This window comes from Hemicordylus capensis, chromosome 10 (genome assembly GCF_027244095.1).
Source record: "Hemicordylus capensis ecotype Gifberg chromosome 10, rHemCap1.1.pri, whole genome shotgun sequence".
In the NCBI taxonomy this organism is placed as follows: domain Eukaryota; kingdom Metazoa; phylum Chordata; class Lepidosauria; order Squamata; family Cordylidae; genus Hemicordylus; species Hemicordylus capensis.
In genome coordinates this window covers 28,605,467-28,618,607 of record NC_069666.1, presented here as the reverse complement: position 1 = coordinate 28,618,607, position 13,141 = coordinate 28,605,467, and the positions used below count along the sequence as shown (strand labels likewise).

General features: G+C 46.8%; 1 protein-coding gene across 3 annotated transcripts in view; it reads left to right on the top strand.

Annotated features, from left to right (window-relative positions):
- Nucleotides 1–13,141, top strand: part of DAPK2 (death associated protein kinase 2) — a 62,073-nt gene that overhangs the window by 25,649 nt on the left and 23,283 nt on the right. For all 3 annotated transcript variants that reach the window (XM_053272722.1, XM_053272721.1, XM_053272720.1), the window contains exon 3: nt 10,893–11,114. In XM_053272722.1, coding sequence (XP_053128697.1) covers nt 10,893–11,114 — 222 coding nt within the window. The remainder of the gene's footprint in view (nt 1–10,892; nt 11,115–13,141) is intronic.

Below are 13,141 nucleotides of genomic sequence, written 5' to 3'. Positions count from 1 at the left end.
ATTTTAGTAGGAACAGCTCTAGAAGATGTGCATGGCATTACTGGAACATGATGAGTTGTCTTCTAGAGTGTAGAGTCAAGAACTAGTTGATTAGCTGTTTTTGCTGGTCTTCGACAAACTAGTCATTTTTCAGTTTTGCTTCGAGGACTTTCCAGTAATGACCTGTAAAAATGCAGCAACATCCCCCGCGAGAGCTTCTTTCCCGACTCCCAGGCACTGGGTGGGGGCTCGATGGTCCCTGGTGCTTTTTACTCAAAGGACTGGGCAGGAGGACATTTGAAGAATCTCTTTGGAAAATGTCCATGCGATACAGGAGCCGTGCAACCCAATTACTGCGGGTCTCTGTGCAAATGAATTATTACCACTACCCCCCTTCATCCCCCAAAATTGCCATTCATTTTATCTTGGGGAGGAGAACAGGTCTTGTGGCATGAATTGTTCCTTTTGCTAAGCCATGGTTAGCATTTAGATGGGTGACTACATGTGCGTGCTGCAAGATATTCCCCTCAGGGGATGATCATGGAGCTGTAACTCAGTGGTAGAGAGGTCCCCGGTTCACTCCAGGTAGGCACCTCCAGTATCTCCAGGTAGGGCTGAGAGAGACTCCTGCCTGAAACCTTGCCAGTCAGTGTAGACAATACCAAACTAGATGGACCAAGGGTCTGACTCAGTATATGGCAGCTTCCTGTCTTTCTAGTCCTCTAGGCTGACCCCATGCATCTGGTCATGTAGATGCTAGGGAATGTATGGAAAGGGAATGCCCTCTGGAATGCACTGGCTCCCTCCAAATGGTCATGGGATGCACTAAATTCTGAATGGCCTACGGCTGTTTAGGTGTCTAGTCCACTGTAGGACTTGCATGCTGACGGCCCCAGGTTCACTTCCTGGGAGCATTTCCAGGTCGGGCTGGGAGAGATTCCTGCCTGAAACATTGGAGAGGCTGCTGCCAGTCAGTGTAGACAATACTGAACTAGACGAGTCAAGGGTCTGACTCAGTAGACGGCAGCTTCCTGATTTCTTCCTAACCGAGGGGGTTTGCTCAGCAGCTGAAATCGGGAAGGAAAGAGAAAGATCCTTGCAGTGGCATCATGAAAATGTCCAGGATGACCCTTTCCTGAGGCCAGACAGAGGTTACAATATTGGGGTGCCAGTGAGGCAACAAAATGGCTTCCTGCCCCCCTGTTTTAAAAAGGGGAGGAGCATGCTCACAAGGAGGGGCACCTGAGACAGGCACACAGACATCCTGAGCCACCTGTGCAAATATACTCTCTAGAAACCAGCTTTGGAGCTCGGTTTGCTGCTGTGGGTCACCTGAGTGAAGGTGGAAACGTGGCTGACATCTTGAGCCTTGACGGGATGGCTTGGAAGAACTCATAGACCGCAAGATGGAATGGAAAAGTTGTTGCGTCCAAGTGGACAACAGCTTGATCTTTATCATTCGGTGGTTTGTGAAGATCCCAGGGTGATCCATTTCTTCCTCTGCTCAAAACTACATGTTGCTTCCTAGGGAAATTTGTGGCGGACAATATTTTCCAAATGATTGAACCCAGGGAGTGCGACACTGCTGTAGCTCTGCATCACTAGAGAGAAAGGGCTGGACTTCCTGCAAGGCAGCCACAGAAGGCGAGGCTTTTCTCAAGATCAGGTTTCAGGTTGTGTGTGATGATTCATCAGAAGCACTTGCGTCTCTGACCAGCTCAGTGAGTCTACCCATGGAATGAGGACAACGGTTGCTATAAACAAAAGAGTTACCTGGGCCTGGGTCTTAGGTGTACCGCAGGGCAAAACTGAAATCCCTTTGAGTGATGGATCTGCATTGATCACACTGCTGTATTTAGGAGATGTAAATATGTTCCTGCAACAGATGCTGTTAAAAGGAACTGCCCCCTGCCCCCGGCACTTTAATCTTGAATGGGTCCAAGAGGAGGTCTTCTATGCATCTTGCTGTCTTCTGAAATCTCACATGGCACCCTTGCTCTGAAATTTGTAGGCAGGCAATAATTTATTATAGTCAATAGATTAGGCTTAAGACAAAATAGCAGATGTGTCCCAAAACAGAACTTTGCAAGGCGCAGTACTTAAAGGCAAAGCAACTATTTATTTATTCTGTTTATTTAGTACATGTATATACTGCCCCATACAGAAAAGTCCCTGGGCAGTTTACAAAATAAAACCATTAAAACACCAACATAATTAAAACAATTTAAAATACAATAAAAACTCTAAAACCAAAGCTTTAAAACTATAAACGAAAAGCCTGACTAAACAGGTATGTTTTTAGATCCTTCTTGAAAACATCCAGAGAAAGGGAAACTCTAATTTCATTAGGAAGAGCGTTCCAGAGTCCCTCTAGAAAAGGCTGGTTTCGACTCGCCACCAATCGAGCCGGTGGCAACCGCAACCCGACCTCCCCAGATGATTTTAACAGGCGGTGGGGTTGATGAAGAAGAAGGCGCTCTCTTAAATACCTCGGACCCAAGCTGTTAAACTACAAGAAGCTTTCTTCCCTGAAGAAAATGGAAGCAGCTTCAGAAACCAGAATATCAGAAACCAGCAACTGGAGGAACTGATCCTGAAACGAGGGCTGCTTGTAGAAAGAAATGATTCCTGGCACGTAGCATAGGGTTCCCATCTTGCACGTTTCCTAGCAGTGGGGCTACAGATCATCTCTACAGAACTGTCCCTTGACCCTGAGAGGTTGTGTTAAGACAATGCTGATATCGTCATGCACAACCTTAGCAGCACAGTGAAATTAATCCTCTCAGTTCAGTGCTTGCTCTTCAGCATTGACCTTTTAAAGCTGTTTGTTGCTCTGTGTGTCGTGCTGATTGTTGACGTTCAGGCTGCACAGGCAGGGTGATTGCTCTCTGAGGTTGAGCCTTGGTTTGGGGCTCATCTCTATGTTACATTTTTGGAGTAGATTAAAGGGAAAGACCCATCACGGCATCTAAAAATCCTTTCCAAGGCCTTCATGGCAACCCTACCAAGTGCTAGTCTGCAGCGTATTTCTTGACTGCTGGATCCTTTACGGTTGAAGGTTGATCCTAAAAGGCAGAAGCTATCCACCTCTTCAATGTCTTCATTATCAGTTCTGAGGCTGGTTGCCGTACCCATTGCCATTAGTTTAGTCTTCTTGACATTTAGTTGTAGCCCCATTTTTTCGCTGTGCTCCTTGACTTTCATTACTAGCTCTAAGAGTGGTGTTATCAGCGTAGCGCAGGTCACTGATGTTTCTTCCTTCAACTTTAAAGCCACGCTCATCTTCTTCCAATTCAGCTTCTCTCAGTATATGTTCAGCATATAAGTTGAATAAATAAGGAGAAAGTAGACAGCCTTGTCTTACTCCTTTGCCGATCTGGAACCAGCCTGTTTCATCATGTTCCGTCTGGACTGTGGCTTCCTGTCCTTTGTATAGGTTCCTCATTAGAACAATGAGATGTTCTTGGACACCCATTTCCCGAAGGATATTCCACAACTTGGCATGGTTGATGCAATCAAAAACATTTCTGTAGTCAATAAAGCACATACTGACTTTTGTAGGGGTGGTATTCTTTGGCTTTCTCAATTATCCAGCGTGCATCAGCAATGATGTCTCTTGTTCCTCAGCCTTTTCTGAAACCAGCTTGGACATCCTATTGTTCAGTGTCCCTGCTAACTGGGCAAAGAGGCACCTTTTTCTCTTTATTTAGGAGGAGAGCAACTGGCCCCATCCATCCCCAGCACAGCATCCCTCCAGTGGCTGTTGCGGGTGTCTGTCTTACGTTTCTTTTTAGATTGTGAGCCCTTTGGGGACAGGGAGCCATCTTTGTTTGTTATTTCTCTAAGTAAACCACTTTGGAAACTTTTGTTGAAAAGCAGTATATAAATATTTGTTGTAGTAATTGTGTGGGTTTAGTAGAGGTTTCTCTAATCAGGTGACAACTCTCTCATAATAAATATTGCTTCCACAGTTTGGGCTATTTTCCTTTTTGTTGTTTTGCATTTCTCAACTCTCCGGGCTGTGACTCAAACTGCGTTGTAAAATCCCGCCTTGGCAGCATTGCTGCTGGGTTTCTACAAGGCAGCATTGCTGCCTGGAGCCCTTCATGCTTCCACGGGGGGTCGGCGGGCAGCTGCCTCCCATTCCAGACATAATTGCCTGGGATCAGTTTCTATCTTTAGTGCTGCCGCTGTGCATCTGAGCGGGAACCGGAGCCCAGCAGGAAACGCATTCTAGCCCTGCTAAACATAACCTGAACAAAACAACATTTTAGAAAACCCAGAAGAGGAGGGGAGGGAGGAGGAGGGAGGAGGAGGAGCGTGTCACCTCACCTTTCCCTAAAAGGCAACTGTTAGTCACAGCCACAGTTGACTGAACGTTCTACACACCCGCACGTCGGTCTCTTGGCCAGAGTGCAGAAATGACTTGCTTGCTGCCGCCAGAGTGTGGCCGGTGGAAGAAGAGGTGGGGAGTGTTTTGTTTAGAAACATACTCTAGAGTTGGCATCACAAGCACTTTAAAAGATGTTTCTCCCTTTTAAAATAGAGGGTGTGTGTGTGTAGATATACATCAATGTCCTTGTGCACATGTACACGTACATGTACACACACTCATTACTTGCAAAGTTCAGAGCATGAGGGGAATCTAACCCAATTCCGATAACCACCCTCTTCCTCCAGTCTAGGGGTTCCTAACCCTGGCCCCCCAGATGTGGTTGGCCATTGTGCCTGGCACTGTCGTCCAGCAACACCTGGGGTCTCAAGCTTGGGTACCCCTCCTCTAGCCTTGGCTGTTGCCTGGATCCCCCCTGCCGGTCACTCATTACACCTCTTTCTACAGACTTCTTTGCCTCAGCATGGCAAGGAAAAGTACAGTCTTTCCAGAAAGTACAAGCTTTTTGGGACAAGCATCCCAGAAAGATGAGACTTTGAATCATTCGTTTCAGCACTTAAAGTAAGAAAACAACCACCTGTGGTGCCTCCTTTTCCCGATCAGAGGTGACACGACTCCTGATTCAGTTCAAAACACAGTCAGGGCCAGAGGTAGATGTCCGTGTGGGTCTGTCTCTTAGGTGTGGCCCCTCTCTCCCTGCCTCCTCCTGGACTCTCTCCCTTGTGACCAAAATAAGGCCATTCCCTCTCAGCTGCTCAGTCTCGGGCAGGTTAGAATTTGGCCAACAGCCTCCAGAAATAGAGGGAGACAGAGCTGTGGACGGAGACGCCAATTTGGTAATGTGTGTGAGTGCCTAGAATATTTCTTTCGTTCTTGCCTTGGCTATTTGCTGAGATCACCAGTAGAAAACAGAATAACACGTTGCAGATTGTGAGTGCCTTTTTAGACCGTGGCAGACAACTGTGAGCTTTTGAGCGGGTGCTGTGCTTTGTACAACACGGTGCCACTGAACACCACCACCCCACCCCTCATTCGTAAACAGGAAGGAAGAGAGGAAAAGTGGGGGAGTAGCAGGAAAGGAGGAAAAACTCCAGGGCTCCCCCCGCTCTGCCCAACAACTTCCTGTTTTTCAATTAACAGTTTATTAATATTCTTATTTTTAATACAAAGAAATGGAAACTTCCCTCTGTGGCTCGCAAGCCCATTGCCTCTCCCTGATCTCTGATAAATTAACGTGTCATAATCTGAATTGAGTTGGCGGGGCAGGGAGGGATAACATGGGTACTTGGACAACAGAAGGTGGGGGGGGAGGGGGGGAAATTCAGTCAAGGAGGAAATTACATATAAGTGAGAAAGTGCCCCCCACCCTAGGCAGTCAATTTCTCGGTGATAATTCGGCATCAAAAGCTTCCAAGTGTGTTGGCCAGATTTTTCCTTGTATTTCATTTGTTCCTTGCCTGTGGAACCCCCTGCTTCAACCAGTTCAGCTCTCAGGCAAAGAATTAAAAAAAAAAAATCTCTAAGGACAGCCTTGGAACACTCTCTGTCTCTCACTCTGTTGTGTCCCTCACTCCGTTTTGAACAATTCCTTCTGAAAGTCACTAACGCAGCAACTTTCACATCAAGGAGAATCTTCAAGGTGTGTCCAAAAATATTTTCTTTGTTGCTTTGTTCTGGTATTATATATGTATGTTTGTTTGTTTGTTGTATTTCTATACCGCCAGGTATAGTAATCTCCAGGTGGTGTACAAGTTAAAATGTAATATAAAAACAATATAAAACAGTTCAAATTCATAAAACAGATACAATTCTCAATGAATAAAAACACATTAAAATTTAGATTTCAATTAAAAGCCTGGGTTGTTGGCTCAGAACATGCATTAATTACTCTTCAGGAAAGATCTGGGAGCAGAAAACTAGGGCTTTCTCCATATGCAACTTCCCTTCCTTCCTTCCTTGTTTTGTTTTGTTTTGCTTATAGAAACGTTTTTATCCTGCATCTCCATTTTAACAAAAATACTCCAAGTGGCTAATATTAAAGTTAAAGGCCAGTTAATCTTAAACATTTTATATTTTCTTCCTTTCTTCTTCCAGAGCAACTGACAGAAGAGAGAGAGGAATATTAAAGCAAAGTAGTAAAACAGTAGAACCGATCATTCTTCAAAGACCTTTTACAAGAGCCCAGTTTCCACCTGGTGCTGGAAGGACATTGGGTGGCCAACCAAAGCTCTCCGGGAGTTGTTGGTCTATATACCTCCCATGATCTCCAGCCACCATAAATTGGACAGTAGCTTTTCAGTGGTGGCTCCTCGGTTATGGATAGAATTCCCTTTTTGGCAGGCTCCCTCTTTTTGCCATCTTCCGTCAAAAACAGGAGACGTTCTTATTTCAGAAGACATTTTAGTCTGCCTGGTTGTGTTTTATTCCTTGCTGTGCATAATAGCCCCCAAATCACCTAGTGAATTTCAAAGCAGGGTGAAGATTTGCATGTGGTTTTCTCCACATTGGAGTCCAAAAAATAAGCAATTATGATGTTTCGATTCCTGGCTTGTTCTTAAATTGTTTTGACAGAATTGTTTTGACAGCTCTCCTGGAGAGGAGAGCTGGTCTTGTGGTAGCAAGCATGACTTGTCCCCATAGCTAAGCAGGGTCTGCCCTGGTTGCAGATGAATGGGAGGCTAGAAGAGTGAGCAGCACTGGAAGATATTCCCCTCAGGGGATGAAGCTGCTCTGGGAAGAGCAGAAGGTTCCCAGTTCCCTCCCTGGCAGCATCTCCAAGGTAGGGCTGAGAGAGATTCCTGCCTGCAACCTTGGAGAAGCCGCTGCTGTCTGTGAAGACAATACTGAGCTGGATAGACCAATGGTCTGCCTCAGTATATGGCAGTTTCCTATGTTCCTATGATGATGCTGGACTCGGAGAACCAAAGATAAGGAAGCTCTGTAAATAAAATTGTTGCAAGTTCCAAAGTCCTTTTAGACGTTCCTGATCAAACTAGCAGGAATGTCAAAATAAAACGGGCTTCGCTTACTTTATCATCCACAGTGTTGAGAGCATCAAACATCTACTTCAACTTAATATCAAGTTAAGTATTCCTTAATTTTAGAAAACAAGATTTTGTCTCCTACTTGAGATTTTACTTGGGGACTGATCAGGTCTTCCAATAGATCTTGAACAAATAGCAGCTGATATGAAGACGCCTCCTGATTGGTTCCTTCACCCCAAACCCTGTACAAAACGGCATGGAAGGAAACTGAGAATTACAACCCAACCGCCTGTGCCTCGTGACAGACCAGGAATCACAGATATGAAATTAGTGGTTGAGGGTCCTCACTAGTTCTTTGGCATCCCAGGGCAATTTAAGGTCAAGGGTGAGTCTTATCTCCTGGATTTCAAGGCTTTTGTAGACTTTGGAGAAGCTCCAAATTTGACTTGGGCAGTGTTTTATGTGTTAATTATATAATGCTCTTAGTAGTGCATTATAAAGTATGTGATTTAATTGCAGTATACGCCACATAATTCATGCTGTCTATATACACGTACTGTAATTACCAAACTTGTAAAGTGTGTAATAATATAGAAAGGGTTTCCAGTTCAGAGCTTCTCCTGTGTAACTGAAAGCCTGTAATTTTAATCAGTCTAGGATTCTGGAAGGAGTTCTCCTGATAAATCTCCCGAAAGTTGACCTGTGCATCCTGAAGGTTCATGGAGTACAGCCCTGCTGGAACTCTCCCACGTCAGACTGTGGCAGGGGGCTGGGGGTGAAAGGATCTGTTTTGATGTTTCCCCTGCATTAAAAGAAATTGAAAACACACAGTCTAACTTCTGAAAGTAGCCCGTCACGGAGAGAGGTTCCGGGCTAACCCACTCCTTTGATGAAGAGGCTTTCTGGGTTGCAAATAGGAATGATCTGAAATGACTTGGCTGGCTGCAAGTCAAGTTAAAGATGTTAATGTCCTTTCACCTTTGCTATCTTATTGTGACTATTACATCTATACTTTGCTTTTAAAATTAAATATCAAAGAAGCTTACAAAAATTTAATACAATGAAAATAGCAAAAAATCCTAATTGTGCTATTATGCACAGCAAGGAATCAGATGCGTTTGGACAGAGTAAAACTCCTTCTGGAACAGGGAGGTCTCTAGTTTCTCCTGGAAGATGGCAGAAGAGGGAGCTGGTTGGACCTGCCTAGGAAGGAAATTCCATAACTGAGAAGCCCCCACTGTCCCGATCCAATTTCTTGTCGCTGGGGATGATGGGAGTTGTAGTCCAACAACAGCCAGAGATCCTCTACTCATCCCTGGGGTAGAGTGACCTCATTCAGACGGTACATTCTGAGGAATTTTTCCGGTTCTTTCTTCTGCAGGCCAATTGCTTCACACCTCTGCCTGAGAGGCTGCTGTCATTCACCTGTTAGGATTCTACACTTCATATTAGTCATCTGGTCTGAGGGTTTCCTCTTTCTGGGCTCTGGAGGAAACACTAAAATTAGCAACTGAACGGTGACCTTGAAACCAAGCAAGCAGCTGCAGGCCTGTTTGCCAAGGAGAAGAATTGCCTGTGCAGGGCTGGGAACGTTTGGTAATGCCCAGAGACGCTACTACACACAGGGCTTCTCCCCGGAATCTCCTTCAGAGGAGAGTGTGTGCAGTCACACACCAGACAAACTTACCCCGAAGTCCCTTCGAGATCCTTGGACTCCACATTCCACACACAAGTCAGGCTTTGTCTTGCGAATCCTAGCTTATCTCGAGGTATTTCCGGATTTTTAAAATGCTGGTTTTAAGGTACTTTTTCTGGAAAAAGCCTGAGCAAACAGGGAGAGGCACTGCTGTAGAATCATTAGCATAATAAGAGGCATGCTCTCTTTAGAAATGCAGATATCAGTCTTGAGGAAGCTCTCCCCACCCCGCTCATTGGCTAAAAGGAAAAAATGGACACATGCCATGTGAACTTGTTTCAAAACAAAACCCGAGAGCAGAGGGGAGGGACTGCTTCCCTCAATGCCACAAGTGTAGTTCGAAGTGGCTTCACTCAACGTTTACCCCGAAGCATGAAGCCATGTGCGAATAACTCCCTGGGGGAAAAGGCACATTTCTTACATGCTACTAAGTACTTGGCTGAGTACTTTTCTTATCTGAATAATTTCTTATTCTTTTCTTTTCTTATATTAGCTGGTGGGTTCTCCAAGTGTGGTGCAGCCTTCCATATTTTAGAGTCCTGAACAGTGGAATTACATTCTAGGGAGGCAAAGGATCCCAACAGATGAAGGCTTTCCTTCTTCACACACACACACACACACACACACACACACACACACACACACACCCGATTCATCTTGGGTTTGTGGAGTTGGGTGCATCTCCAATGTTCCACCATCTGAACATGAACTGGGAAGAGGCAGCTTGGTTTTTATGATAGTTCCGTGTGCGTGAACATAGGCAGCTGCCATATACTGAGTCAGACCCTTGATCCATCTTACTTAGTATTGTCTACCCAGACTGGCAGCGGCTTCTCCAAGGTTACAGGCAGGAATCTCCCTCAGCCCTATCTGGAGATGCTGCCAGGGAGGGAACTTGTAACCTTCTGCATGCTGTTCCCAGAGCAGCCCCATCCTCTAAGGGGGATATCCTACAGTGCTTACCTCTAGTCTCCCATTCAAATGCAAACCAGGGTAGACCCTGCATAGCAAAGGAGACTGTTCATGCTTGCGACCACCAGACCAGCCTTCTTCTCTTCAGCATTGTCTGCACTGACTGGCAGCTGCTTCCCAGGGGTCTTTCCTAGCTATATCTGGAGCTGCCAGAGATTGAAACTGGGACCTTCTGCATGCAAATCAGATGCTTTCCTGCTGGTCTGCAAGTCCCTCTGAATTTTAAGAAGGGTTCTTGCTAAGTCCATTTAGAGGAACTCTGCTTGATTTTGGAGTTGAACCCGGGTCATGCCCTCTGTCAGTAGGATCATGCTGGTAGAGATCTCCCAGGGCTGTATCCAAGATGGGAACATAACTCAGTGGTAGAGCATCTGCTTTGCATGTCTTAGGTTCAGTCCTTGGCATCTCCAGGGCGCTTTCCAGACTAGCTGCTGGAACAGCAGCAAAATGTCTCCGTACGGGCAAATCACATTCTGAAAGTAAAGAGCAGGGAGAGCAAGTCTTGCGGAAACTAACAACCCGAAAAAACAGCAACTTTTTCACGCTGGATGTATGCCATCCTAGCTCTGTATCGCAGGGATTAAATTCACAACCAGTCACTGGAAATGTGAACGGCACCCTGCGACGCAGGAAGTGTGGAAGCACACTTCCGAGATCCGTCCTGACCCAGTTGTAGGGTCTAGTCTGGAAAGCGCCCAGGTAGGGCTGAGAAAAATCCCTGCCTGTATCCCTGGAGAGCTGCTACCTGCCAGAATAGAGGATTCTGAGCGAGATGGACCAAGAGTCTGACTCCGTGGACGGCAGCCTCCTGTGTCCCTATCGGTCTCCTTGGTCAGGCTGTATCTCTACTGACCATCTTCCTTTGCAGTGGCCAGTTTGCCATAGTGAAGAAATGCCAGGAGAAGAGCTCTGGGGCCGAATATGCCGCCAAGTTCATCAAGAAGCGCCAGAGCCGAGCCAGCCGCCGGGGGGTGAGGCGAGAGGAGATTGAGCGGGAGGTGAACATTCTGCAGCAGATTCTTCACGCCAACATCATCAAACTCCACGATGTGTACGAGAACAAGACCGACGTGGTCCTCATTCTTGAGCTGTGAGTAAGAGGGATCAGGCCCGCGTGCAGGTGTGTGCGGCACTCCCACCAGGGGCTTTAACTTTTCTTTTTGTTGGTTTGTTGGTTTTTGAAGCAGGGGTGCTCAGACTTGGTTCCCCAGATTTATTGTATTTTATTTTCCATTTAAAATAGTTATATCCCGCCCCAGCACACTGCTGCTCGGGACAGCTCACAATGAAAGCATACAAACATAAAACCCACAATAAAAGAATGAAAGAAAATAAAATGCAACGGATCACTCTTAAGACCCAATAAAAGACAGAGCAGTTAATATGACACACCAAGTTTGAGCCAGGATTAAAACTAAATTACAGCCAGTCTTTAAAATCTTCCTTAAAAAGGAAGGTTTTAAAGTTCTTCTTAAAACTAACCAAGAGGGAGACTGGTGAAGCCCTTCTGGGAGGATGTTCCAGAGACGGGGCTGTTACTCAGAGGGCCCTGTCCCGAGTTTGACTCAAACTGGGTTTGAGTCCATGGTGGGGCCGTGAGAAGGGCTTGCTTGGACAGTCTGACGGCCCTGCAGGTGCACCAGGCTGGATGCAGCCCAAAAGGATGGAGGCCCCCGGTCCCAAGCCTCGTAGGGCTTTAACGGTCAAAACCAGCACTTTGAATCTGGCCTGGAAGCAATCTGGTTATCAGCAGTGAAGCTGCCGCAGGCCATTGTGAGAGGGCATAAGAGCAGCCCTGCGGGATCAGGCCCCACAAGGAGGCCCATCTGGTCCAGCCTCCTGTTTCCCACAGTGGCCCACCAGATGCCCCTGCTGGGGAGCAGCCCACAGGCAAGAGGGGTGTGCTTGCCCTCCTCTCTCCGACTGCGGTGGCTCCCCTGCCCACTGGCATGATGGGAGCCTGAGCCCCACATCATCTGGGGTCCCACGTTTGAGAAAAGCCCAGCTTTAAATCAAGCTCCTGGTCTTCTTGGTTGTGGAGGCCTGCTTGAAAGTACTGCATGTGGGCAAAGCCTGACGGGACATTTGCTTCCGTCTCCCTTTTGAATCTCTGCCTGCAGCTGCTGGTGCTTTCCCCCCAGTGACCCTCCAGCTTCCCAGCTCTGCTGATTTCTTACGCACAGAGCGACGGGTCCAGGTTTTTGCCCTGCTTGGATCTAATGATATGAGAGATCTGCAGCCCCGGCCCAGAGTGGGCTGGCGGTGGTTGTCAGTAGATGTGAAACGTGACCCCTCTTTGCCACCTTCCCTGGGGGCTGCCCGCCCTTTGCTCTGGCCCTAGACAGCCACAGTGTGGAACTGCAGGGAATTCCGAGGAGGAGGAGCAGCAGCAGCAGCAGCAAGAAGGGGCCGGGTAGAGAGCCCCCTGGACTATCAGATAGCCCCCTGACTTTCCAGATAGTGGTGCCGCTTTGGACACCCCCCCCCCCGTTTCTTATTCCGCATACCCCTTAATCCATCCCAGGTCTCCGTTAGGGCTGTGCCTCGCTCAGAGATGGCTCCCAGGCATTCGTATCGCTCTCTGGGGCAGCCCAGGGCGCCAATCCCCCTATGGCTTTGGCTCCCCCCTCCACATTAAGTTGAAATTATGTTGTGTAACATATAGAATATAATTGGCACTCTAAGTGACTGCCCAGGTGCACCTAATGAATGGGCCTGCCCCAATCCCCCTGGGCCCTGCGGCCCTCATAGCCATATTTTATGTTTGTTTATTGTTAAATTTGTATACCACCTTTCATTAAAACAATCCCAAGGCGGTTCACACAGAGAAATTAAAAACAAGACTATAAAAATTACGTAATTAAAATATGAAGCTAGAATATAAAAACATAGATCTGACTAAAAAGATTTAAAATACAAGCCCAATAGAACCATACAAAGTACAAAGAGCAGCAGCAGTAGAGACAATCATATAAAAGTCTGGGTGAAAAGCCAAGATTTCACACGCTTTCTAAAAACTGTGATGGAGACCGAGGAACGAATAGCCACCAGGAGAGCATTCTGTAGTCTGGGGGCAGCAACAGAGAAGGCCCTGTCCCACATGCACGACAGCCGAGC